The sequence below is a fragment of the Chrysemys picta genome, chromosome 1 (assembly GCF_011386835.1).
Source record: "Chrysemys picta bellii isolate R12L10 chromosome 1, ASM1138683v2, whole genome shotgun sequence".
Taxonomy (NCBI): domain Eukaryota; kingdom Metazoa; phylum Chordata; order Testudines; family Emydidae; genus Chrysemys; species Chrysemys picta.
The window spans coordinates 2,767,143-2,792,456 of record NC_088791.1 but is presented as its reverse complement, the minus strand read 5'-3'; the positions used below and the strand labels follow the sequence as shown (position 1 = coordinate 2,792,456).

General features: G+C 61.5%; 1 protein-coding gene across 2 annotated transcripts; it reads left to right on the top strand.

Annotated features, from left to right (window-relative positions):
- The first annotated feature begins 552 nt into the window (after window positions 1-552).
- Window positions 553-7,317, top strand: LEP (leptin). Of its 2 annotated transcripts, none has more exons than XM_024110701.3 (3): window positions 553-668; window positions 2,994-3,148; window positions 6,228-7,317. In XM_024110701.3, the coding sequence occupies exons 2-3, from the start codon at window positions 3,005-3,007 to the stop codon at window positions 6,588-6,590; spliced, it is 507 nt and encodes a 168-aa protein (XP_023966469.1). In that variant the 5' UTR covers window positions 553-668; window positions 2,994-3,004; the 3' UTR covers window positions 6,591-7,317. The 2 variants fall into 2 exon arrangements, with proteins under 2 accessions (XP_023966469.1, XP_065407487.1); XM_065551415.1 differs by lacking the exon at window positions 553-668 and adding an exon at window positions 1,144-2,567.
- Window positions 7,318-25,314: the final 17,997 nt, after the last annotated feature.

Here is a 25,314-nt window from a genome sequence, read left to right as displayed (position 1 = left end):
AGGGGTACAGGGACGGGTGGATAGAGAGGTGTAGGGGATAGATAGAGGGGTACAGGGACGGGTGGATAGAGAGGTGTAGGGGATAGATAGAGGGGTACAGGGACGGGTGGATAGAGAGGTGTAGGGGATAGATAGAGGGGTACAGGGACGGGTCTATAGGGAGGTGTAGGGGATAGATAGAGGGGTACAGGGACGGGTGGATAGAGAGGTGTAGGGGATAGATAGAGGGGTACAGGGACGGGTGGATAGAGAGGTGTAGGGGATAGATAGAGGGGTACAGGGACGGGTGGATAGTGAGGTGTAGGCGATAGATAGAGGGGTACAGGGACGGGTGGATAGAGAGGTATACGGGGATAGGTAATTGGGGTCCCCGAGCGGTTCCCAGCCCGCGCCGGGCTGTGCCGATCCGAGCGGCAGGTGGGGCTGGCCCGGGTCCCTGGGCTGGCGGCCGGGGCGGGCAGCGGGGTGTCGGGGCGCGGGGAACGGAGCCCCGCGCTGCAGCCGGCCCGGCTCCTCTCTCGCTCTGCCCGGCGCTGCCGCGGGGCCCGCGGGGCGAGCCGGAGGAGGGGAGCGATGAGTAACCCTTGTGCAATGCTGCCGCGGCGCTATATAAGCCGGCCCGGCCCGACATGGAGCCAGCGCAGCGCGGAGGGGAAGCGAGCCGGGAGGTAAGGTGGGGGGGGGGCCCTTCTCTTCCCCTCGGTCCCTCCCGGGGCGCTGGGCCCCAGGCTGGCCGGCTCCCCGCCGCAGCTCAGCTGGGTCTGCCCTGCCCTGCTCCCGCCCCGCCACGGGGCAGGCAGCCGGAGCCCAGCGCTTCTGCCCTGGCTGGGGACGGGGAAGGAGCCTCCCCCCGGCCGAGGGGTTTAAATGCTGCCAGGCGGGGGTGGGGGTCGGGGGTGGCCCTGTGGGTAGGGCAGGGGCTCAGGGGAGCTGGTTTCCCCGCCTGGCTCTGCCAGCCACGTCCCCGTTACGTGCCTCAGTTTCCCCTGCTGCCAAATGGAACTGAGGCTCGGAGGTCTGTGGGAGGGAGAGTGCCAGGTGGCACTGTTATGTTAATGGGTGTGTGTGTGGGGGGGAGGTAGCGTGTAGGGCAAGACAGGATTCACCCCTCTCAAGGGGGTGTGGGGAAGGAGCTAGCCAGGCGGCTCCCCAGGGGCTCTGGGGCAGAGAGCAGCTCAGGGCAAGGGAGGAGGCAGGTGAGACAGGGTGGAAGATAGGAGAAAAGGGGCAAAGAAACTGACCAGGTCGTGAGGGGAGGCTCATAGTTACCTGGGGCCAGGTCTGGAAGGAGGCTTGGGATCAAGAGGTCCCAGTGGAGCTGGAGTCTCCTCTCACGCATGCTGGGGGGAGTCTGGCGCTAGCTCAGCGCGAGGCCTGGGAGTGCGGAGGGGCTGTCCGCAGGCCGCTGTGGTCTATCTCAGCCCTGCCGAGCTGCCAGGAGACGTTACCTGGCCAGGTAGAAAACCAGTGTCCCTGCCTGGGCGCACAGCACTGTGCTGCCCCGGGGTCCTTGCTTTGCTTCGCTGGGTGGAGTTCCCCATGCAGAGATGTTGGGGCAGTGAGCAGCCTGGCTGCGGATGGGGAGCCAGTTATGTTTCACTGTGGGGGCTGGTTTATTCCTGCTCGGGGAAAGGTGCCTGAGTCAGCCAGGTGCTGGGGTCCAGTGACCGCACATCCCCCTGGCCTTGTGTCCCCCTTGTCTCGACTGCCCATGCGCTCGGCTGTTCCGCTCTGCACCACGTTGTCTCGTTGCCAAGGCTGGTGGTGGAGGTGTCGGGCTGGACGGACGAGGGAGAGCTGGGGTCTGGCCCTGGGCTGTCCCCACCTGTATAGCGGAGATGCTGTTACTGCCTGACCTCATGCTGTGTGGAAGTACCTGCATCCCCCCAGGCAGCTCTAGCCAGCTTTGCTAGCCAAGGGCCACTTGACCCGCTTTAATCTAGCTAGTGCAGTGACCCGGGCAGTGCAGATAGGGCAGCGTAGACCCCGACACAGGCCTGCCAGGGACCCCGGGTACATACACGATTGCTGGCCACCGCTTCTTCAGCGAGAGGCAGCGCTGCCGGGAATCTCAGCCCGAGCTTTTGCAGGCCACAGGGCAGGGAGCCCTGCCAGGAATCTCAAACCGAAACCTTGACACATCACACATGGTGCGGAGCCGCACGGGCCTGTGGCCACCAGTGAAAGAGAAAAGAATGCACAGCGGAGGGGGAGGGGCGCCCAGGCAGCTGCCAAGCCAGCGAGAGGGTCACATGAGGACATGGGGAGCGGAAGGGAGTCGCTCTCTGCCTGAGCACAGCTTGGGGCCAAGGCACTGCTGTGAAGGACGCGCTTGTGGCTGACGGACTGGACTGGGGTCAGAGCTCTTGGTTCAGTTCCCAGCTCTGACCCAGCCTGCCCGTGGGAGCATGGGGGAGCCGTTTAATGCTTCCGTTCCCCATCATGGCTATGTGATGACGACTCCTCTTTCATCCACCCGCTGGCTAGCCAGCCTGGGAGCTTGTTGGGGCAGAGCCTGTCTCTCCCTGTGGACGCGCAGCACCCAGCCCCATGGGCCCCGATCTCGGGTAGGTGCAGCCCAAATAACTCACACGTTTGTGCCACGCTCCCGTGGAGAGCTGCGGGTGTAAGGTGTGCTGCACAGAACATGCTGCTGAATGCTGCAGGGCTTCACCTCCAGGGAGAGCTCCCCGTCCTGTGTCACGCTGCTTTAACCGCTGGGGTGCAGACGGTCTGTGCAGTGCAATGCCCCGGGGTGTCTCGTCAGCAGCTGGGACCCCGGGCTCCCCGGCTCAGGTTAAAAGACCTAGCTGAGAACCAGAAGCAGATTTGGGGAGGTTGCTCCTTCATTTGATGGCCTGGCGAGCTGTGCACAGGCAGAGAAGCCCACCCCTGTTGGAGCAGAGGCAGCCACAACTCTCAGACCTCCTGGGAGGCCGCGTCTCTGGGGGGCTGCAAACACCCATCTAACTTGCGTCACTCTTCCCTGTAAGGCGGGAGGAAAATGCGGTGTCCCAGCCTGCCGCTCTGTGGCCTGCTCTGGTTTTGGCTGCCTCTCTTCGACAGCCGGCCGGTGAAAATCGACAAGGTCAAGGCCGACACCAAAAACCTCACGCGAACCATCATAGCCCGGATCCAGGAGCACCAGGTACAGGGGGCGAGCCGGGCGGAGGATCAGTGGGGCGATCGGGTCAGCTCCCGGAATGATTCCTCTCCCGGCGCTGCTGTCTTTCACCCTCGGGGCACGAACAGACGCCTGGGGCCAGGCCCTCAGCTGGCGGAAAGCAGCCCCGAGCTAGAGAAGCCAGTGGGCCCCGCCAGCTGAGGATCCGGCCCAGGGAATCAGAGCTGGAGACGACTGCGGGTGCCAGGTTGACGAGTCTGTAACTGCCCACCCCGTCCTGAGTCCCTTTCCCTGGGGGACGGTTCCACTGTCCCTGAGCTGGCTGGAAGGGAGCCTTCCCCGAGGGGCAGCATCAGTCTCTCTTGCTCCCTGGGACAGCCCTTCACTGCCCTGCGCTGAGGAGAGGCAGCTGGGGTGTCATGTCCTCACTGCTGTCCTTATCTCTGAGCTGGGGAACACACAAACACTTCTCTAGTCCGTGCTACTTCCATCAACTGCCTTCCCCTGCTCCGAGCCCTTCAGCGCCTCGTCCTCCCTCGCACCGAGGGGCCCACGCCTAGGCTGGCTGGCCAAGTGAGTTCTCCCCCGAGGCACTGCTATCTCCCTGCTCCAGGGATCTCCATGCGCGCCTCACGCCTCCCATCAAAGGATCTCGATGCTCCAAGCTCCTGGCACTCACTGAGCAGGTTAGGAGGTGCCCAAGGACGGTCACGTGCCAGTGGCAGAGAGGGAAGAAGGAGACAGTTCCCAGGCTCTGTGGTTTAACCGCCTGTCCTTCCTGCAGCCCCAAAGTGAGTCATTTGCTGCCACGTGCTGCGAATTCTCACTTGACTTTGCCCACTGTATGCCCCGACACTGCCCACCGTGCTGCATTCCTACCTGAGGGCAGTGGCGGATTAGCCAATGGGCCAATGGGGCCCATGCCCAGGGCCCCCGGCCAATTGTGGGGCCCTGGAAAAAAATCCACTGCTGGGCGGTGGAAGCCTGGCGCTCCAGCAGAAGCACCGTGTGGGTGGGTCAGGGGAAGCCGCAGCGCCTGGAGCCTGGCTGTGGCCCCGGGATTGGAGGTGCTCTCGCTTAAGGGCTGGGGGAGCTCTCACTCCCCACTGCGGCCCTGGGGCAGTGGTGGGGGGGACAGAGCTTCTCTGATCATGGGGGGCAGAAAGGAGCAAAGGGGTTGCAGGCTGCAGTGGGGGGCAGAATGGGGTGGGACAGCAAGCAGAAGGGGTGAGGAGGGCCCCCCCACTTGCTCTGGCCAAGGGCCCCGCCTCTGCTTGGGGGATCCCAGGTGACTCTCCAATTGAAGCCAGGGCAGGAGGCATCAAGAGGCAGTTAGAACCAGCCCCTGTTTGTGACCAAGACCCAGAGGTGAAAGTAAGCCAGTCCGGTCCGGCATACCTAGGGTGACCAGATCAGAGAGGCGAAATATCGGGACGCGCGGGGGGGGGGGGGGGGGGAAGGGGGCGGAGCCAAAAAATAAAAAAGCCGGTAGGGAAAAAAAAAAAAAAAAAAAAAAAAAAGCACGAACAAGCGGAAAGCGCCTAGGCTGGTGCCGGTAAACAGCGGCCCCCGGGATGCAACAACCCCTGCCCGGAGCCCGATGCCGCGGAGATGGGCACGGACAGGGGGAGCACCCCCGCCAAGTCCCTGCGCGGAGACCGTCCTGGGCTGGCCGCGGGCGCGCCAGCGTGTGGCAGCCCCTTCCCTGGCAGGCTTCAGCTCCCCGCGGGCCCGGGAGTGCAGCCCGACCGGCCCTTCCAGCTGCTACTCCGCCTCTCCCTCGCCGCGTGTCAGGCAGAGGCATCTGCCTGGCACCCAGCGCCAACTACACCCCTCCGGGGCCGGAGCGCACGTGGCGGAGGTGAAGCCCCGAGGAACCAGAGTCCCCACGCGGACAGCTGCTGCCCCCCCACCCATGGGCGCGTAGGGAGCCGGTTCCCCAGGCTGGACCCGGGGCTGCCCCCCTGCAGGTACCCCCCACCCTCCTGCCTGCGATTGGGCCAGGGCCAGGCCGGACTCATCCCGCTGTCCCCGGGCCTCCTCCCTCCAGCGCTTGCCTGGGAGGGAGGAGGAATGCGGCGTGCTTCGGTAGGGGGCGGGGATTTGGGGAGGGATCCAATGGGGCAGTTGAGGGGGTGGGGCCAGGCCGAGGATTTGGGGAGCTATCCAATGGGGGAAGGAGGGGGCGGAGTTGGGGCGAGGGAGGGGGCGCGAGCCAGAGCGGAGGGCAAAAATTGCTTGTTTGTCCAGTGTCCCGACCAAACATTGGTCGGGACGCGGGACAAACGAGCAAATATCGGGACAGTCCCGACAAAATCGGGACGTCTGGTCACCCTAGGCATACCGGCAAGAGACAGTACGCCGTGCCGGACCGCACCGGCTTCCACGTCCGGGATGAAAAAGGCTCTGGGCTCCCCGCAGCGGCGGGGAGCTCCGAGCCCTTTAAATCCCGCCCGCAGCTCCGGCGGCAGGACTGGGGCCGGGATTTAAAGGGCTTGGAGCTCCCCGCCACTGCGGGAAGCCCAGAGCCCTTTAAATCCCAGCTGGAGCTGCAGTGGGGATTTAAAGTGTCTGGAGCTCCGCGGCGGCCGGAGCCCTGGGCCCTTTAATTTGCCTGTGTGCCCGGGGGCTCCCAGTCACCTCTGCAGCTGGGAGCCCCGGGTTGATTTAAAGGCCCCAGGGCCTTTAAATCTTCAGAGGCCCCGCCTCTTCTGGCCACGCCTTTTCCAGATGAGGCCACGCCCCCCCGACTCTGGCAGTACCAGTAAGTCCTGTAAGTTACTTCCACCCCTGCCTAGACCTATGGCACATGTGTTTCCTCTCCCCTCTCCCCCCGCCTCACACATGCTGTAGAAAGTGCCTTCAAAGGCAGCAGAGCAAAGGGGCCCATTCATTCCATGGCCGCCGGCGTGGCCTTCCCAACGCCTTTGTGACGGCCTTGTTTGACGTGTCCCAAGGAACAGCACGCCTTTCTAGAGCTGTCTGAGCTACGGGGCTGATCCCCGGAGCATAGACGTGCCATAGTCCTTAGCCAAACAGCCCCTGCAGAGAAGAGAGGGCAGCCCTGTGCTAGCGTGGCTAACTAGCCTTCTCCTCCATGCAGCTCTTCCCTCTGAACTTGAAGATAAATGGACTTGACTTCATCCCCGGAGAGCGGCCCTTGGAGAGCTTAGACTCCATGGACGAGACCTTGCAGATATTCCAGAGGATTCTGCCCAGCCTGCCCATGGAAAACGTGCCAGTAGCACAAATCTTCAACGACATCGAGAACCTCCGGAGTCTGATCCAGACCTTGGGTTCTCACCTCAGTTGCACCTTCCACAAATCCTCTAACCTGGACGCTCTGGGGAATCTGACAGAGCTGCTGACTACCTCTCCTTATACCACTGCGGTGGTGGCGCTGGACCGGCTCCAGAAGTGTCTACACAGCATCGTCAAACATCTGGATCACGTTCAGAGCTGCTAGAGGAGAACGGCTGCATCACCAGCTGACTGAAAGCCTAGAATAGCACATCTTTGTTCTAGGTTCTCCCGTAAGTCAGCTTCCGGCCCGCTGCTCTGAACGTCAGAATTTTCATTCCTACACGTACTTCCACCGAGAGAAAATACACCAAGGACTTCACCTGGTGCCCGGCCATACCCTCCTCGCTGTCCTTCTAGCAAGGAGCAGAATCCTGAGGCCTGGGAACTCTCGCCGTCACTGGAAGTTTGCAAACACAGTTTGTCTGTAATCTGAACTGCTGTCTATGCCAAAGAGAAGTTTACCGCTCCCCTGTAAGGAGCACAAGGCCGGCTGTCCAGGAGCTCCCATCATGCCTTTGCTGTAGGAAGTCTATGCCTGGAGCAGTTTTCCAGTATTTATTTATTGTCTCTGTATTTTTTTAATTTAAGTTTGAAATGGGCCGCACTGACCCAGTGGCCTCTCTGTGGCGCTGTGCGCCTGTGGGGGGTGCGGAGCCTAGCGTTCTCTTCCTGGGGGGGAGCGTTACATACGTGGCCCACTCCGCCTGATGGGAGGGGAACAGAAGTTTAGTATCACTCCTTCTGGATGACTTGAAAGTGGCAAGGTCCCATCCAACCCAAAGTGACTGGGGGCTGGCGGAAAACTCCATGGAGGTGTGACCTGTTTGCTTGTTGACGTGTATATTTATTTCTTCTATGATCTGTTTTGAAGTAAAGTTCATTCCTCTGCAGCTGCTCTGTTCCATTGGCCCCAACGGTGGGATTTCACTGCCTTTCAGTTTGTACCTGGAAAACTCGGGCAAACTTTGCTCGGAGAAACAAGCAAGCGTCTTAGCGCTTTTAGTCTAAAGCACCCATCAGGACCAGGTCCTGTCCAGAGACGGGCCCATCGGTGCGCGTTCGTTCCAGCCATGTCAGGGCTCTGTCCCCAGCCAGTCAGGGGTGCCTGGGTTTCATACTGGGGGCGAGGCTGCCTGCGGGGCACTGGGCTCTCGGAGGGACAGCCCCCAAGGCACTGTGGGAGTTGGGCTCCTCAGACCCGTTCACACCCATGTGCTGATGAGTGTGTGACAGGCTGAAGCCGGAAACGACATCCCTTCGTGCAGGGGTTGGCCTAGTTACCCGACACTTCTAGGTCCCCCCCACCCCATTAATTGCCTGGTGTCTGCCTGTGCAAAGGGGGTTGTTTGCTGCACCCCCGCGGCTGGATCCTCTGCCTGTGACTTACCACCATTCCCTGGCACTGTGGGAGCATCGGGGGGGGGGGGGGGATTCTTTCTCTCTCCTGGCCGGCCGGATCCCTACCCCCAGGAGGGCGGGCCAAGGCCTCGACTCAGGACATGTCTGCGCTGCAGGCAGCGGTATGACACACCCGAGCAAGCGAGCTTGAACCACGATGGCCGTGGAGTGGCAGCAGCATGTGCCATACAACCGCCCCCAAAACGCCGGGGAGGTGGTGTCACGGAGTCCCCGGGCGATGCTCTGGAACTGCTCCCTACGAAACCAGTCAGGACTCTGGGGAAGTCTCCTCTCTGTGAGAGACTGTCTTCAGGGCAAGATGCTCACACGGCTTCACCATCCTGGGTCTGACCTTGGAGCATTCAGCATCTGCCCCTCCGTGCGCTTCCCACAGCGAGTCCGTCCACGCGGGGTCCTGGGGAAGCCAGAGGTCCTGCACCCCCCACTTCGCAGTCAGACGTGACTCTCAGCCAGCCAGTAAAACAGAGGTTTATTAGATGACAGGAACACGGTCTAAAACAGAGCTTGTAGGTCCAGCGAACGGGACCCCTCAGCCGGGTCCATCCTGGGGGGCAGCGAGGCAGACACCCACGTCTGCCCTCACTCCTAGTCCCCAGTTAGCTCCAAAACTAACTCCCCCTCCAGCCCCTCCTCTGGGCCTTGTTCCTTTCCTGGGCCAGGAGGTCACCTGATCTTTTTTTTCTCCAACACCTTTAGCTATCACCTTGCAGGGAGGAAGGGCCCGGCCATTAGTTGCCAGGAGACAGAGTGACGGCCGTTTATGTGCACTGGTCCTTTGCTCTGCAACAATCTCACCCTCTAGATACTTAAGACATGCATAGGGGAAACTGAGGCACCCACACAGTATTCGGAGGAAACATTAAGAACAGCCCCACTTCGTCACAGGTACCCAGGCGCTAGCCCATCCTGCTGCGGCCTGACACCTGCTGCTCTTCAAGCTAGCGAGAGCAAAGCTAACTTAGGTGTGGCTACAGCCCGCTGCAGTGACATCACCGATTGCAGTGTAGCCAGACCAGCACCCATGTCCTGGCCCCCCTGCAGCCCCCGGCACGGCTGGCTCCCAACTCCTGCAGTGCTGCCGCCGCCGCCGGTGGGACGTGGAAGTGGGGAGCGTGTTCCATGGGGGGCTTCTCGGTGGGTGGTCGCAGACAGGTGGAGAGCGGGGACAGAACTGTGACACCACCTGCGGCTGCCTCTAGACGGAGACACCTCTCTGAACACGGCCCAAGCTCGGCCTCGTGGGCGGCTTTGTCACCACGGCTCGCTCTCGCTTTTTTAAAACTTCGTGGCCACCTCCTGCTCAGTGTCTGTCTAACCCCATCCTTTGTACCAAACCTAGCCTCAGGTGCAAGCATCTGCCCCGCTCTCTGCAGTCTCCTGGGAAAAGAAGGGCGTGGTTTTGTACCAAGACCTAGTGGAGTAAGGAGAAGAGACGCTACCAAATGTTTGGTATGAAAGTTTTGTATATCCCACTTCCCCCACCATCGCCACCTTCTAACATTATAATGAATGAAAGTGTCTTTCTGTCTCACCTGCTCTTCCTCCGGCAGGGTTTTCCTAGTGGCTACACGACGGAGACCACACTGGTCCGGTTATGCTGGTGTGTAGCTAGGCCGGCCGTAGTGTAGACGCAGCCTACGGCGATGGCAGGAGGGGGGGTTACGTTTGTATAGGAACGTCACTGCCCAGAATGACGTGAAGCACTCTTCCATTGCCATAGCCGCGTCGACACTGGGGCTAGGTCGGCGTCGCGACAGTGCTCAGGGAGATGGAGTTTTCAACCCCCGGCCGACAGAGCGAGGTCAGGGCAGACCAGGCCTCAGTGGAGCGGATCAGATTTCTTTAGCCGAGGGTGGGGCTTGCCGTGGGGTATGTCTGCTCTTCAAACGCTGCAGCTCCAGCACAGTCGCTCGGGTGACAGGAATTCTCTGCACAGGGGCTGGATTTACCCCGGGAGACGTAACGAGGCCGATGGAGGGTTTCAGCACAGACCGGCCCTTGTGCAGCCCCAACACTAACTCACCGAGGGCTCAGGCCCTGCCCCGGGGCACTGTCACCCTCCGCTCAGCCCCTCAGCGCCTGCCCAGCCGGTTCTCAGGGGGGTGAGGTTCAAATGGGGGCGGCAGGCAGGTGACCCGACACGTCACAGGGGGCACAGGGAGCGGGGGGGGGGGGTCAGGAATGGACAGGGCCTGTGGGGTGAATAGCTCTATCCCCATAGAATCTATGATTCTATGAATAGCTCAGGGGGTGGCCCATGGGTCTCTCGCTCTGCAGAGGGGCAAAGATAAGGGGGGAGGTCCCCCCCAGCATGACAGGCTTAGCCTCCCTGGTGGTTTGGGGGCTCTGGATTGTCTCCATTTTGCCTTCCACCATGAGACCCTCCCTCCCCAGCCCCACACAACCCCACAGAGGGGTTCCCATGCCCTGAGTCTGATCCAATGGCCCCTCCAGCCCCACCCTCGGCCTCTCCCTCCCCACCATAAATCCCACGTTGGGCAAGGAGGGCACAAAACAACACTGCAGGTGGCTGACACCGTGCCCGTCCGTGCACAGAGACGGGCGAGCTGCACCCCCCCCCTCCCCCGCCCCGTGCTGTGAGCTGCGCCGCGCCCCACGGGCCCGGGACACCGAGTAACGCGCTCAGGCCCAGCGAGCCCAGCGGCACGGCGGCTCGCCTTCCCCGGCTTCCTCTGGGCCGACCGGGCACCCAGCTGGTTACCTGGCCAACGTGCTCACTGGCCATGATCTTTGCAGGGGCTGTTTGCTCCCAGGCCCTTGGGGGGGAGGGGGCCCCGAGGCATAGAGGGAAAAGCGGGGGCAGCACCCCAGCTTGCAGCTGGCTGGAGCAGCCGCCAAAGGACAGAAAGTTGCACCCCGAGCAGATTCCCTGGTAATCTGCACTGGTCCCACGTCCGTCCGTCCGTCAGCACATTCTGCAGGGCTGAGCATGCTGCTGTGAGGGGGGCGTGGAGCCAAGCGGCGCCCAGACCGCGCGCCGATCCCGGCGGCCCAGTTAATTCCTTTAGTCGTCTGAAAACACTTCAAAGCTGCCTTGAAAACAGGCCCAGGACAGAAAAATGCGCCTCGTTCAGGAGAACTGCCACAGGCCTGCTGGGCTCAGCACAATCTCAGCGCCGGGCCAATCGCAGGGATTAAGAGCCCATCGCTGGCTGCCGAGGTCACGGCCTGCAGGCCTGGGCAATCAGCGACGTCGCCCCTGGATGGCACCTCCCGTGACCCAGTGCTGCCCGGGTACCGCCGCAGGGGTCTGCTCTGGGCCTGCGGCAAGGACGCCCATCGATCGCGGTGGGCCCTGAACCCAGCCCTCAGCACCGGGCCTTGTGCCTGTGCCCCTCTTCTCCCATTGTTCAAGAGCCTGGGGCTGTCTGGGCTGGCTCAGCCCCACGGTCCAGCCGGGCCCAGCTCGTGTCGCCGCCGGGGGCCGGGCCCAGCTCGGGACGCCGCCGGGGGGCCGGGCCCAGCTTGGGACGCCGCCGGGGGCCGGGCCCAGCTCGGGACGCCGCCGGGGGGCCGGGCCCAGCTCGGGACGCTGCCGGGGGCCGGGCCCAGCTGCGTCAGAGGAGGTGTGTGTGTCAGACCCAGTTCTGGAATGACTTGCCCCAGGAGATGCGTTCCCCTTGCCCCCAACAGCCTATGCTTGGCATGCGTACGAAGGGGCCTGTGTGCCAGCCAACCTCCCAGCCCCACGTCCCCGTTCCGTGCCCATGACAAGATAATAAACTCTGGGGATGGGCCCATGTCTCTGGGTACTTTATACAGCGCCTAGCGCCAGGCGCCCTGATCGGCACAGACCCGGGGGTCACAGCCCATCGAGCGCCTGTCTGGAGCCAGTGAGCGCTTCGCCTCTGGAGCAGTGATTCCTGTCAGCCCTGCCGCTCTTGTTCCCCCAGCGTCCTCCCTTGGGACACTGGCAGAAAAGAGGAGACGCTTTGAAATGCCTCCCGGCCCACTTGTATAATAACGTGCTGTGCCGGTCGATACCGGGCAGTGCCCCCGAGTGCCCCCCCCAATTGCTTTGACTGATACAAGGAGTGATTCCACCACGTCCCAGCCCTGCAGGGGGAGGAGAGACCGGGGCGTGGCTGCCACCTCCAGCCGCTTGGACGCTGAGGCTGCACTTTGCACTGGGGGAGGGGGCAGATAACACTCCCTCCCCTTCACTCCAAGCCGTGGCCATGGCCCCATTTGCCCCCACCTGGCCCAGCAGTTTCCCTTGGCCATCCTGCTTCATGTCTTTCCAGTTAAATAACTGCAGAAGCTGCCCAGAGACACCCAGAGCTGCACCACCCAGCCTCGCTCCACAGGGGCTGGCGGCCTTCGCTTGCTGGAATCGGCAAATTCCCAGGCTAGAGGAGGCCTTTGCCTGCATGAGCCCTGCGCTCCAGCCCCCATCACCGGAGTATTGAGCTGCTCCCAGCACCTGCGTGGGGCCGGGCAGTGCGTAATCCCCATTGAACCAAGTGCAGAGCGGCTCCGTGACTCGTCCGCGGGCCCGTCTCTCACAGCCCCGACTGATGCCGATCCCAGGCCGGCCTTAGGCAGGTTCACACCGGCTGCACCCCAGTCCCCAGCTCCCTGTGAATCATTCCCCGTGATACCCAGCCCCTGACCCTGGCTACTCCCAGATGTCCCAGCTCTGGTCTGTTACCTGTTACCCGTTCTGTTCACTCCCTCTGGGGCACCTGGCATTGGCCACTGTCGGCAGACAGGATGCTGGGCTGGATGGACCTTTGATCTGACCCAGTCCGGCCGTTCTTATCTTCTTCTGTTCTCCCTCTTACCCAGAGGGGCCATCCCTGAGAGACAGCGCCTCCTAGTGACTGGTTTCTACTCCACCTCCATAAAGCACACTTTCAGTGTAAACCCATTGTTCCTCCACTAGTGCCCGGCCATACATCCCATGATGCCTGAGTCTCGCCAAGTTACGAGCTTTCCGCAGCCACCTCCCCTACTACTCTTTAGGGACAAACATCCTGCGAGACGGGTGTTTGGTGTCGTGAGTTTGTCAGGGCTGAGGTGAGGGTTCTTTGCAAGGTACAGGTGTGACCCTTGGCCAAGGGATCTCTGTGTCACACGTGCCACGGGGCTCAAGCAAGGGCCAGGAGTAGAACGTTAGGTGGCTGGGGGCATAATTCAGCTGGTGAAGAGAACCAGAGCAGGGAGGGGTTCGGGGAGCGATACTGAGTGCACCAGGAGCCAGCAGCCCTGCAGCCGCTGGGGTCAAGCCCCTTGTCCCAGACACCCTAGTGCCCATTCCACGCTTGAACCCCGGCCCGGCACTGCCTGCTGTTGGAGGAGGAAGAGGGACGCTCGCCAGTCACAGCTTGGCCTAACACTCCGGCAGCAGCTGAGCCGATAAACTCCAGGTTGGTCCTCGCGCACCAGGCTGCAGCCTGGCTGACCGGCTGCTCGCATTTGGGACCCTGGCCAAGGCGACGGGTGCAGGGACGCCCTGCAGCCTGGGAGAGCCAGCACACTAGTCATATCTGCCCAGCCCCGGGCCGTACATGCCGCGTGGCACTCAGACTCCTCTTACCTCCCCCCTGGGCTGCTCCGTGCCGCTCGGGGGAGAGGAGCCGGCACGTCACAAATATGAACTGATGTGCTCAACCTGGCTCTGATCCCCCTTGGCAGCTGGGGGCCTGAGAACATGAGGTCAATGTTGGGTGCCCAATCGGCGTTGCGTGGGGCCTGATTTCTTGGGGGCTTTACCATGTGATAGAACGTTGTGTGAGCAGAGCCCCCATAACCTCGGCTGCAGCTCGGAGCACTCGGCACTTCTGCAGTCCAGACCCCAGGCGTCTCAAGCCGGCCTCCCAGAAAGTGAGGACACACATTGGCTAACTGTGAACTTGTTGGTTTACGTGACTTGTCCAGCGCCGCACAGAAACCCTGGGGCGGCGGCTGGGGGAGAATCCAGTTCTCTCGGGCAGCATTCGACTGCCTTCGCCGCGAGCCCCTCCTTCCTCCTCTGGCATCCCCTGCCTCAGTCCCTGCACATCTACTGATGTCTGCCACAAACGAAGCAGGGGACCTCCGCACCTCACTGTGCAGACCAGAGCAGGTCCAGCCTGGGCACTGAATGAGGCCTGCGGAAAACACAGCATGCGACCAGGTCATTAAAGACTAGCTCATAATGCACACACACAAAGGGGGTGAATTAAGGTTACTCAGGCAACCTTAATTTAGCCATTTCCTAACTTCTGAGTGCTCAGCTTTGTACCCTTCTTTGTGACCTTTTAATGGGTTTGTTTTCAATCTTGTTTCCAATATTTAAAAAAAAATTAAAATTGAAAAAATTCCCTTATGTGGAACCACAGTGAACCCCTCCTACGTCATCAGCAGGGTTGAAAACTACAGATCTCCACCGCTTGAGCTTACAGAGTAGCTGATAGCAGTAGAAGGCCATTATCTCCTGTGTGGCTCAGCACTCGAGGGGGACGAGCCACACACTTTGCCCATGGGTTCATAGAATCATAGAATATTAGGGTTGGAAGGTGTCACGGAGTCCCCGGGCGATGCTCTGGAACTGCTCCCTATGAAGCCAGTCAGGACTCTGGTGAAGTCTCCTCTCTGTGACAGACTGTCTCCAGGGCAAGAAGTTCACACGGCTTCACCTTCCTGGGTCTGACCTTGGAACATTCAGCATCCTCTGCCCCTCCGTGCGCTTCCCACAGCGAGTCCGCCCTGGTGGGGTCCTGGGGAAGCCACAGGGTCCTGCACCCCAACTCCGCAGTCAGACGTGACTCTCGGCCAGCCAGTAAAACAGAGGTTTATTAGATGACAGGAACACGGTCTAAAACAGAGCTTGTAGATACAGAGAATGGGACCCCTCCGCCGGGTCCATTCTGGAGGGCAGCGAGCCAGACACTCACGTCTGCACTCACCCCTCGTCCCCAGATAGCTCCAAAACTAACTCCCCCTCCAGCCCCTCCTCCTCTGGGTTTTGTTCCTTTCCTGGGCCAGGAGGTCACCTGATCTCTTTGGTCTCCAACACCTTTAGCTATCACCTTGCAGGGGGGAAGGGCCCCGGCCATTAGTTGCCAGGAGACAGAGTGTTGGCCATTTATGCACACTGGCCCTTTGCTCTGCAACAATCTCACCCTCTAGGTACTTAAGAAATGCATAGGGGAAACTGAGGCACCCACACAGTATTCAGAGGAAACATTAAGAACAGCCCCACTTTCGTCACAGAAGAGACCTCAGGAGGTATCTAGTCCAACCCCCTGCTCAAAGCAGGACCAATCCCCATCTAAATTATCCCAGCCACGACCAGGGCCGGCTCCAGCTTTTTTGCCGCCCCAAGCGGCGAAAAAAGAAAAGAAAAAAGAAAAACCCGATTGAGCTGCCGCCGAATTGCCGCCGCAGACCCGGACGTGCCGCCCTTTCTATCGGCCGACCTAGGCACCTGCTTCCATCGCTGGTGCCTGGAGCCGGCCCTGGCCAGGGCTTTGTCAAGCCTGACCTTAAAAACCTCTAAGGAAGGAGATTCCACCACCTCCCTAGGGAACCCATTCCAGGGCTGGGTTTCAAAGCTGAGGATTACTGAGTGCAGCACCCCACCAACCTGCCGTGTACAGCTCTACTAATGCTCCCCAATCCCAACCTGCCGCCCCCGCAGCCGAGCCTTGGGCTCCCCCAACCCACAGCCCCGGTGTGTTCATTTAGACGGAATAAATGGGCCAAAGGTGTTAACATCCCCCAGTCACTGTCCAGCACTGACCTGTTAAGCCAGGCCCGGGGCTTGGCCCCTGGAGACCTCCACCGGCTTCGCACTGTGGCAAACGCCCCAGGACACCTTTTGTAACCTGTTATTAAAGGGACAGAAAAGAAGGAAACCAGTGAATGCCTGTGACGGTAAGGTCTGGAATCAGGCTCATTTTAACAACCCTTCAGCAGGAGACGGTTGGTAGAAGGAAAACCCCTCTGGTGTCTGCCCGTCTCTCCCAGGGGAGCAAAGACGGTGCTAAGCGTCAGCCCAGCGGGTGGTCGGGATTCAGCCAGACCCAGTGGAGGTGGCGATGGCCCAGGGTCCGTCTCTCTGGCCCGGTCTGGGCAGGACAGCTCTCAGGACCAGGATGATGAAGGCCCGGGAGTGGCAGCCAGGTTGGTGATGCTCCCTCCAGTAGCCTCTGTCCGTCCTCTCTGTCGGGTTTGCCTGGTCGTTTCCCCCACGATCTCTGTGTGTTCAGGGAGATGCCAGGTGGAACAGCCCAGCCCCTCCCTCACTTTGCCTCCCAGGAGGCCCAATGGCTGACCCACCAGTTTTGTCCCATTCACTTCCAGCGCCACATCTCCTGTTTTTCACACGCATCATTTCAAGACAGGCCTTGAAGCATGTGAACTCAGCTTGTTTGTTTAGACTAACTCAGTTTGTCTGTCTCCCATTTGTACCTCTCCCCCCCAGCACTGCTTAGCACCGGTTATGGTGACATCTGGGAATTTTCACATGCTTTTAACAGCCGAGTCACAACTTGGGTAAATTGGTAGCCCCAATTGTCACAGCAGCCCCTGCTCTCCCAGCCCTGGGCTCCCCACACCCAGCTCTGCCAGTGCCCCTCACTCCCGACCCGCAACCCCTGCTAGCCCAGTCCTGGGCTCCCCCCACCCACAGCTCTGCCAGTGCCCCTCACTCCCGACCCGCAGCCCCTGATGGCCCAGTCCTGGTCTCCACACACCCAGCCCTGCCAGTGCCCCTCAGTCCTGACCCACAGCCCCCTGCTAGCCCATCCCTGGGCTCCCCACACCCAGCTCTGCCAGTGCCCCTCACTCCCGACCCACAACCCCTGCTCTCCCAACTGTGGATCTCGCCTGCCAGTCCTGCGTGGTTTGGCGCTGTGTACATGAGGCCTCAGGCGAAGTGTCTCGGATCTCCCCTGCCATGAGTCAGCGCTGGCCTGAGACCGTTCCCCATCGCTGACTTGCCCGCTGGTTTCCTCCGGACGTCACAGCGGGCGTCAGCGCTTGCAGGGGCCGGTGCCTTTGTCAGACCCAGCCTGGTTTTAAACGGTTCATTTCACCTCGTAAAACAGCCGCCCTCGTCTCCTGCCTTCGGCATGCAGAGGCCAAACCCCCTCGCACGGCCAACTCAGCCGCTTCGCTGCCTCCCTTCCAGCCCAGCCCGTGGGCCCAAGAGAGTCCCAGGGGCAGGCGGTGCTGGGAATGGGAGCACGTAACCTTTTCCAGCTGGGGAGGGGACTGCGCCTAGGTGATTCACAACAGGCCGGGCAGCTTGCAGGGAGGCATTGCCAACATCCGCCCCCCGGGGCGCCGAGCCTGTCTCCCCCCACCCCCCAGCCGGCGCGGCATTCCCCTCAGACTCCAGCTCCACATTCCTTTGCAAATAATTCCACGCCTGATGGGACGCAGCGTTTCCGCGGTGCATACCTGACGGGGGCTGCACAACAGCTTGGCTCGGGCGAGGGGAGAAGAGACACACAGTGACTGTCTGGCACACGCTTCCTCCCCCCCCCCGCCCCCGCCCTGGGCTCCTGGCTCCAGCCATTTCCCCATCAGCTTCCTGCCGGTAACACACGCATTGCTAATTGCATCCTGCAGCCTGAGAGCCCAGATCCTGCTGCCTAGGCTGCCCCAGGCCGGCACGTGGCGGCAGATCCGCGGGCTTAGGGACAAGCAGCGCACCAGTCAGCGAGCAGCGCGCGGCCCAGACTGGGGCTCTGCCCAGGGCACAGGCTGTCAGCTGGACTCCCAGGCCCCGTGCTCTCTCCCGGCTCCGTACGGTCCTGGGAGGAACTCCCTTCAGTGCGACAGCCCCTCTCGGGGGTCCACTCTCTCTCGGGGGTTAAGTCGTAGGCACCTCCGCCTCCTGGAACCAGACCTCTCTGAGCCCCCAGTACGCCTGCCTCTGCCCTGGGCCCCCACGGGGAGTCCACTCGCTCTGGACCCCCGGGGCCTCCACCCCCAAAGGGAATAATGCCCCCTGTTCTCTAGACCAGATCGACTCTCAGCCAGCGTAAAACAGGAGGGTTTATTGAGCGTCTGAACCCAGCACAGGAAACTCTCTGGGCCCTCGGGGCCAACAACCCTCAGCCCAGTATGTCTAGGTCTCTCCTGGGGCAGGGCTGGCCAGGGAAGAGTGACAGATGGGCTTCCACTCCAAGCCCAGCAGATAGGAAACTGAGCCCCACAAAGTATTCATGCCAAGCACTAAGAAAATTCCCCACTTGGTCACATCTCTGCCCCCTTCGAGTCTGAACTGAGCGGGGTCACTCCAGCCAGTGATCTGGGGAAGTTCAGGGCCCCCTCTCCCGGACAACGCGTCGGCGAGAACATTTGAACTTTTCTCAACATGAATCACTTCCAGCTCATAACACTGGAGGATCAGACTCCATCTTAGGGCTTGGCATTAGCCCCTTTCAGTTGGTGCAGCCCAGCCCTGCATCTGAGGCATCTGGGGACACCCTGGGGGCTTGTCCAAGTCTGGGTTTACCAGGACGGGCCCCTGGCTTAGCGCCTCCTTCAGCGTGCAGAGCGCCCCCGGCACTGCTCGGGCCAGACTTCCCCATCCGGCTCTCCCTTCTCACACAGCCCCGTGAGGGGCGATAAAGTGGGGCACAAATCTCCAGTAGTGCCCTACCTGCCATCCCCTTAGTGACCTGGGCCTGTGTCTTGGTTTGAGGACTGGGCCAGTCTCTGGTCACCTCCACCTTGGCCGGCTCTGGCTTTAGACAGCCGCTTCTCGCCTTGTGTTCTTGCCGCCAAGTTATTCTTGCCGCCAAGTTAAAGAAGTATGGGCTGGATGAATGGACTGTAAGGTGGATAGAAAGCTGGCTAGATCGTCGGGCTCAACGGGTAGTGATCAATGGCTCCATGTCTAGTTGGCAGCCGGTTTCCAGTGGAGTGCCCCAAGGGTCGGTCCTGGGGCCGGTTTTGTTTAATATCTTTATTAATGATCTGGAGGATGGTGTGGACTGCACTCTCAGCAAGTTTGCAGATGACACTAAACTAGGAGGCGTGGTAGATACACTAGAGGGTAGGGATCGGATACAGAGGGACCTAGACAAATTAGAAGATTGGGCCGAAAAAAACCTGATGAGGTTCAACAAGGACAAGTGCAGAGTCCTGCACTTAGGACGGAAGAATCCCATGCACTGCTACAGACTAGGGACCGAATGGCTAGGAAGCAGTTCTGCAGAAAAGGACCTAGGGGTCACAGTGGACGAGAAGCTGGATATGAGTCGACAGTGTGCTCTTGTTGCCAAGAAGGCTAACGGCATTTTGGGCTGTATAAGTAGGGGCATTGCCAGCAGATCGAGGAACGTGATCGTTCCCCTTTATTCGACATTGGTGAGGCCTCATCTGGAATACTGTGTCCAGTTTTGGGCCCCACACTACAAGAAGGATGTGGAAAAATTGGAAAGAGTCCAGCAGAGGGCAACAAAAATGATTAGGGGTCTGGAGCACATGACTTATGAGGAGAGGTTGAGGGAACTGGGATTGTTTAGTCTCCAGAAGAGAAGAATGAGGGGGGATTTGATAGCAGCCTTCAACTACCTGAAGGGGGGTTCCAAAGAGGATGGAGCTCGGCTGTTCTCAGTGGTGGCAGACGACAGAACAAGGAGCAATGGTCTCAAGTTGCAGTGGGGGAGGTCCAGGTTGGATATCAGGAAAAACTATTTCACTAGGAGGGTGGTGAAACACTGGAATGCGTTACCTAGGGAGGTGGTGGAGTCTCCTTCCTTGGAGGTTTTTAAGGCCCGGCTTGACAAAGCCCTGGCTGGGATGATTTAGCTGGGAATTGGTCCTGCTTTGAGCAGGGGGTTGGACTAGATGACCTCTTGAGGTCCCTTCCAACTCTGATATTCTATGATTCTATGATTGTGGCCCAGGTACAACACCTCTGCCATCCCCACCCTACACCCTCCGGCCTCTATAGTCCAGCATCCTGGAGGCAACCCAGGCCCCTCTTCACCTGGGACACGCGGTTCTCCCAGGCTGGCCTATGCTCTCCCAGGCACAGCCCTCTCCACCCCCGTCAGGAACTGATCCCACAGGTGCTGGGAGGGGGCCGGTGCCCCCTTGAGGCTGACAGGCAGGACCAGGATCCCAAAGAGCCCCTAGGGGTGATGGGAGCAGATTCCAACCCGGCATCTGGGTCCCTAGGTGCCGGGCAGTAGCCTTTGGTGAGATCCCTGGTAGTGAGGTAACGCCTGCCCCCCAACTTGTCTAGGAGCTCGTCAGGCCTAGGCACGGGGCAGGCATCGGACACGGTGACGGCATTGAGCTTCCGAGAGTCCACACAGAGTCTGATCGTCCCGTCCTTGGGGACCAGCCCCACGGGAGAGGCCCAGGGCTGGTGGGCGGCTGGACCTCCCCTACAGCCAGGAGGGCTCTGACCTCTCTCGCTCGGGCCTGGGCTGTTTCCTGGTGACTGGGATGGGGAACACCTGGTGGGTGGGTGATTTTTGTCTCCCCTCCTCCGTGGACAGCTAGATTTGGGTGACCAGATGTCCCGACTTTATAGGGACAGTCCCGATTTTTGGATCTTTTTCTTATATAGGCTCGTATTACCCCCACACCCCATGTCCCGATTTTTCACACTTGCTGGTGGGTCACCCTAAGCTAGATTAGTGAGCCCAGGCCGGCTGGAGGGCAGCTGCTGGGAGGGACGCAGCCCCTCTGCTCCCTGCCTGCAGGCAGGGTTAGCTGGGCAGCGGGGGCTGGATTCCAGCCCTGGTACTAGTAACTCACCTCCCCCCACTGGAGGTTCCACGCCTCCTGCCGGGTAGGCTACCAGTGCCGGGCCAAGCGGCCCTCCCACCCGTCAGCCACAGCCAAGGCCCAGGGCACTGTCTGACCAGAGAGACACTGCTGCCTGTCCCTTGGCAGCGTGTCGCGGGGGAATCTCCCATCGGGAGAGGCTCGTTCCGGGGGGATGTGGCCTAGGAATCCGACCACCAGGCCTGGGCGACAAGGAATCCCAGAGCCTGGCCCTCCTCCAGGCAGGGAGAGTGAAGCTGCGCCCGGTGAGCTGCAGGGCTGGGCCCGTCTCCACCCAGAGATGCATGTGCTGCGTGCAACGCTCCGGAGTGGCCAACTTGCTCACAACCCTCACTGCCAGCTCTGTGTGCACCACCCAGAAACCCGCCCCAGGTCGGGGTAGGGGTGCAGGGTCTAGTGCTGGCCCCACAGGGCAAGGGAACAGCCCAGCCCGAGCGGGCAAAGCAGTGCTGGTTAGTCGCCCGCCTGCGGAAATGGAGCACGGCCTCGGTCACAGGCCACAGGCCCAGGCCAGTGCAGCGGGCGAGTTCTTGGGACGAGAGCAGGGGGGAAATGCGCGGGGTTTGGGGCTGGCAACTGGGGCCCCGGCAGCCTGGCATGAGGACGGAATTGGGCAGCACGTGCATAGCCATGGAGACGGGCGCCCGACCTGGCCTGGTTGGAGCCGCTGGACCGTGTCTGTTCCCAGGCTCCTTACTCGGGAGCTCCCAATCTGTGCAAACACGGTCACTGTGTCGCTGGGCTGTTGTGTCAGAAAGGACTGGAGCTTGAGTTGTACCGATCGTGCGTGTGTGTGCGTGTGCGTACACACACACACTGTTCCCCAGGGGTGTACCGTGTTCCCCTGCCAGGCAAAGGGCGGGCTGGCAAAGCCCTGCGGAGGTTGACTGGGGGGCTGACCGGCAGCTGGCACCCACCCAAACACAAGTGAGTCTCCCTCGCGCTGAGGCAGGGGGGTTACAAGGGAACTCAGTCCCAGGCACCCAGAGAGAAACCATCGCAGCAGGGCCCGTCTCCTGCCAACGCGGCGACACCCAGCTCAGCCCGTGCCCGTCGGCCCTCACCTCGGCCAGCGCTCGGGTCCCCCCTGCCCACCAGCCAGGGCTTCGCCAGCGGCCTCCTCCCTCGAACAGCCCCCGTATGCCGCTGGTACAGTCACCAGCAGAGGGCAGCACTCGGGTCACAGAGCCATGGGGAGGGCGGCTGAGCCCAGCAGCTGCCCCCTGGAGCAGCCCAGCCCCGAGATCCCATAGCTCAGCACGGGGCAGGCGGATCCCGTGGGCCCCAGACAGTGGCGTGCTGCAGCCCCGGCCCAGAGCGGTGCCAGGAGCCTGGTGCCCAAGCTCCAAGGGGAGGACAGTGATGGGGGGGCTTTTCCCGCAGACAGCTACGTGCCCCCAGCCCTCCCACTGCAGAGGGCCCTGTGGGTGAGGCTGGGATGGGGCTCACGGGGGATTTAAAGCACCCAGTGATTTAGGAGCACAGCTCCCATCGGCTTCCAGTAGGACTAAGGGTCTGTGTCACTCGGAAACCCGCTCTCAGCTCCGCCACAGATGCCCTGGCTGACCTTGGCTAAGTCACTGAACCTCGGCAGGCCCCACTTTCCATCCATACAACTGGGAGCATGACCCTGCCTGGCCCCTTGTGCCTGCCGCGTGTAACGAGTGTGTGAGCTCTTTGGGGGAGGCTGTCTCTCAGCGGGTCTGCGCAGCGCCTGGCCCAACGGGGGCCAGGGCCTGTCTCTGACCATGTCTGTGCAGTGCCCGGCACAACGGGGCCCTGATCCCAGCTGGGGCAGGGCCTGTCTCTCACTGTGCCTGCACAGTGATCTCTTGAGCCTGGCATCACTACACCAGTGGGGTGCTCTGGTGCCGTATGGCCTGGCTCCCTGGGCCCCTCCGGCTCTCCCCAGCCAGCTCCCCGCTCTCACGCTGTGTGCAGACGCAGACCCTTCACCCCCAGCCGCAGTGGGTGTAGGCTAAGGGCAGCGCTTGGCCATGGGCAGCACCCGCAAACGCTTGGCCCTGAGCTTCCAGGGGGTGCTGTGCAGACCCTGCCCCCATCGTCAGCCAGATTCCCCCTCCCCCAGCACCAGGAGCCAAGAGTGGGGCTCAGTCCTCCAGCTCTCGCCTGCTTTGTGCCCTGCCCATCCCACTGCAGCACCTGGATACCCGGGTGACAATCCCTGCAGGAACCTCGCCGGGCTGGGCACCAGCCACTACACTCGTGTCACAACGTTGGTGTTATTTGGTGTTTTTCTTAAATCCCCAGCACCTGGAGCCCTGGGATTAGGGGAGAGACTTGCCCACTGGCTGCTCCTCATTGGCTTCAGTGACTGCTGGTCGTGCTTGACATGGGCCAGATGGCCACGGCCGGGGCGATGCGGGACAGACGGACACTGCAGACTCGACGCAAGGCAGACGGACATGGCCGGGGCAACACGAGACAGACGGACACTGCAGACTCGACGCAGGGCAGAGGGCCACAGCCGGGGCAACGCGGGACAAACGGACACTGCAAGCTCGACGCGGGACAGACTGACACGGCTGGGGTGACACGGGACAGACAGACACTGCAGGCAGGACAGACGGACATGGCCGGGGCGACATGGGACAGACAGACATGGCTGGGGCGACACGGGACAGACGGGCGCTGCAGGCTCGACGCGGGACAGACTGACACGGCTGGGGTGACACGGGACAGACGGACACTGCAGGCAGGACAGACGGACATGGCTGGGGCGACACGGGACAGATGGGCGCTGCAGGCAGGACAGACGGACATGGCCGGGGCGACACGGGACAGACGGGCGCTGCAGGCAGGACAGACGGACATGGCCGGGGCGACATGGGACAGACGGGCGCTGCAGGCTCGACGTGGGACAGACGGACATGGCTGGGGCGACATGGACTAGACAGCTACGGCTGGCTCCACACACGCTAGACACCCTGGTCACACCCCCTTGGGCTAACATTTGTGAATGTTTCCATGGGGTCCCGGGGGCCTCAGATCCAGACCAATCGCTCCGATGCCACAGCCCCCCCACCCCATGCGGACAGGGCCCGGCCCCACCCATAACCTGGGCCTGGCCTTTGAACGAGCGCCCAGCTCCCACGCTGGGAAGGATGGTGAACACCCAGACTCGGGGGGGCAGCTGAGGCCCCTTTCCCAGCGCTCTGGGCCACACAGGCCCGTTCTGCTCGTTGTGTCCGAAGTCCATTGCTGGCTTGACTCCTCCCGGCCCCAGAGGCCGGCTTGCTTTTGTGAGTGAAGGGCCCATATCCCAGACTCCCAGTGGGAATTTTAGCTAGGATTGGCCCTGGGGCCCCAGGAGGGCTGTGTCTGCCCTCCCCCACCAGCCCTTGGTCTCTGGCTGGCCTTCCCCTCCCCTTGCTCTGGCCAGCCCAGGGGCAGGAGAACAGCCCCTGCTCCCTGGGGACAGAGCCCTCTCAGCTGTGACTACGGCCTGGGGCCGACTCTGTGACTTGTGCCGCAGCCCTGGCGGGGGCTGGAGACCCATCCCTGGGAGCTGGCTTTGCCAGGCGCAGCAGCAGCTGCCTTCAGGCTTCCCGGAACGAGAGCTACCGAGCGCCGCCTCTGATTTCAGGACCAACGTGACGACAGGCAAGAAAGACGCAGCTGTGCGACCGCGGGCCGTGCCCAGCCAAGACAAACACGGAGCGGTTGGCAGGCCCTGCGCGCTGGGCTGGGGGACGAGCCAGGACGCTGCGGTTAGAGACAGGCTGGATAGAAATGGAGCCACAGCAATGCGCCGGGCTATAACTCCGGCGGCTCCAGCGCTGGGATCTCGGGGCCCTGGCTGCAGCCGAGCGTTCGGGGGGCTGGCCAGCGTCTCGCGGGTGGGATCAGAACAGGGAGGGCACAGCTCGGCTGCTTGGGCATCGGATCCCAGACCCCAGAGCCAGGGTCCATGACCGGAGTGCTGACGCAGTCCTTCGTCCTTCCAAGCATGACGGCACGGCGCGGTTTGCAGGGTGGAGCTCCTGGCCAGGACCGGCTCTGAGGACGTGGGGAATCTGCGTCTGGATGAGTGAGGAATCCTGGTCAGTCTGATGAAACTGCTGCGTCACCGAATGCCCGTCTAGCGTGAGTCAGCCACGGGCCAGCAGAGCCCCGACCCTATTCCCCCCACCCCATCCCACATCTGGAAGAGCTACCGGAGAAACAGAGTCATTAACCTTAGGGATGGGACTGTCACCAGACAACGGGTCTCGTGCAAAGGGTGCTGGAGCTGGGCAAATTCCAAAGGGATCCCAATATCCAGAAGGGACAATCCAGGGAACCGTATGTTACCCTGCCATGGGGCTGGGGTGGAAGGCTAGATCTGGGACAGTGTCAGTAAATAGAGGTAACACACACACTCCCTGCCAGCCCGCATGGTTTCCTGGAAGGTCGAGCTGTCAAACAAACCAGGTGGATATTGATGTCGTGCTGCAGGATGACGGGACTGGTTGACGTTACACTTGGCTGCCACCACGGCATTTGCCCTAGCACTGCGAGAATGAACAGGGCACATCCTAGCTGGATTAAACGCTGGCTCCCGGCCGGATCTCCAAGTGCAGCTGTCAGCGGGGAGTGCTCAGGGAGCCGGGCCGGCGCAGGGGGTGCCCCAGGAAGCCGGCCGTGGGCCAACGCTGGGCACCGTCTTTATGAACCGGCTAGAGGACGATCTAGGATCGCTG

Bases quoted from the DNA above. Each gene is read 5' to 3' on its own strand.
- LEP (XM_024110701.3), top strand. From the start codon at position 3,005: ATGCGGTGTCCCAGCCTGCCGCTCTGTGGCCTGCTCTGGTTTTGGCTG. The intron at 3,149-6,227 runs GTACAGGGGGCG...TCCTCCATGCAG, and splicing joins CCCGGATCCAGGAGCACCAG to CTCTTCCCTCTGAACTTGAA.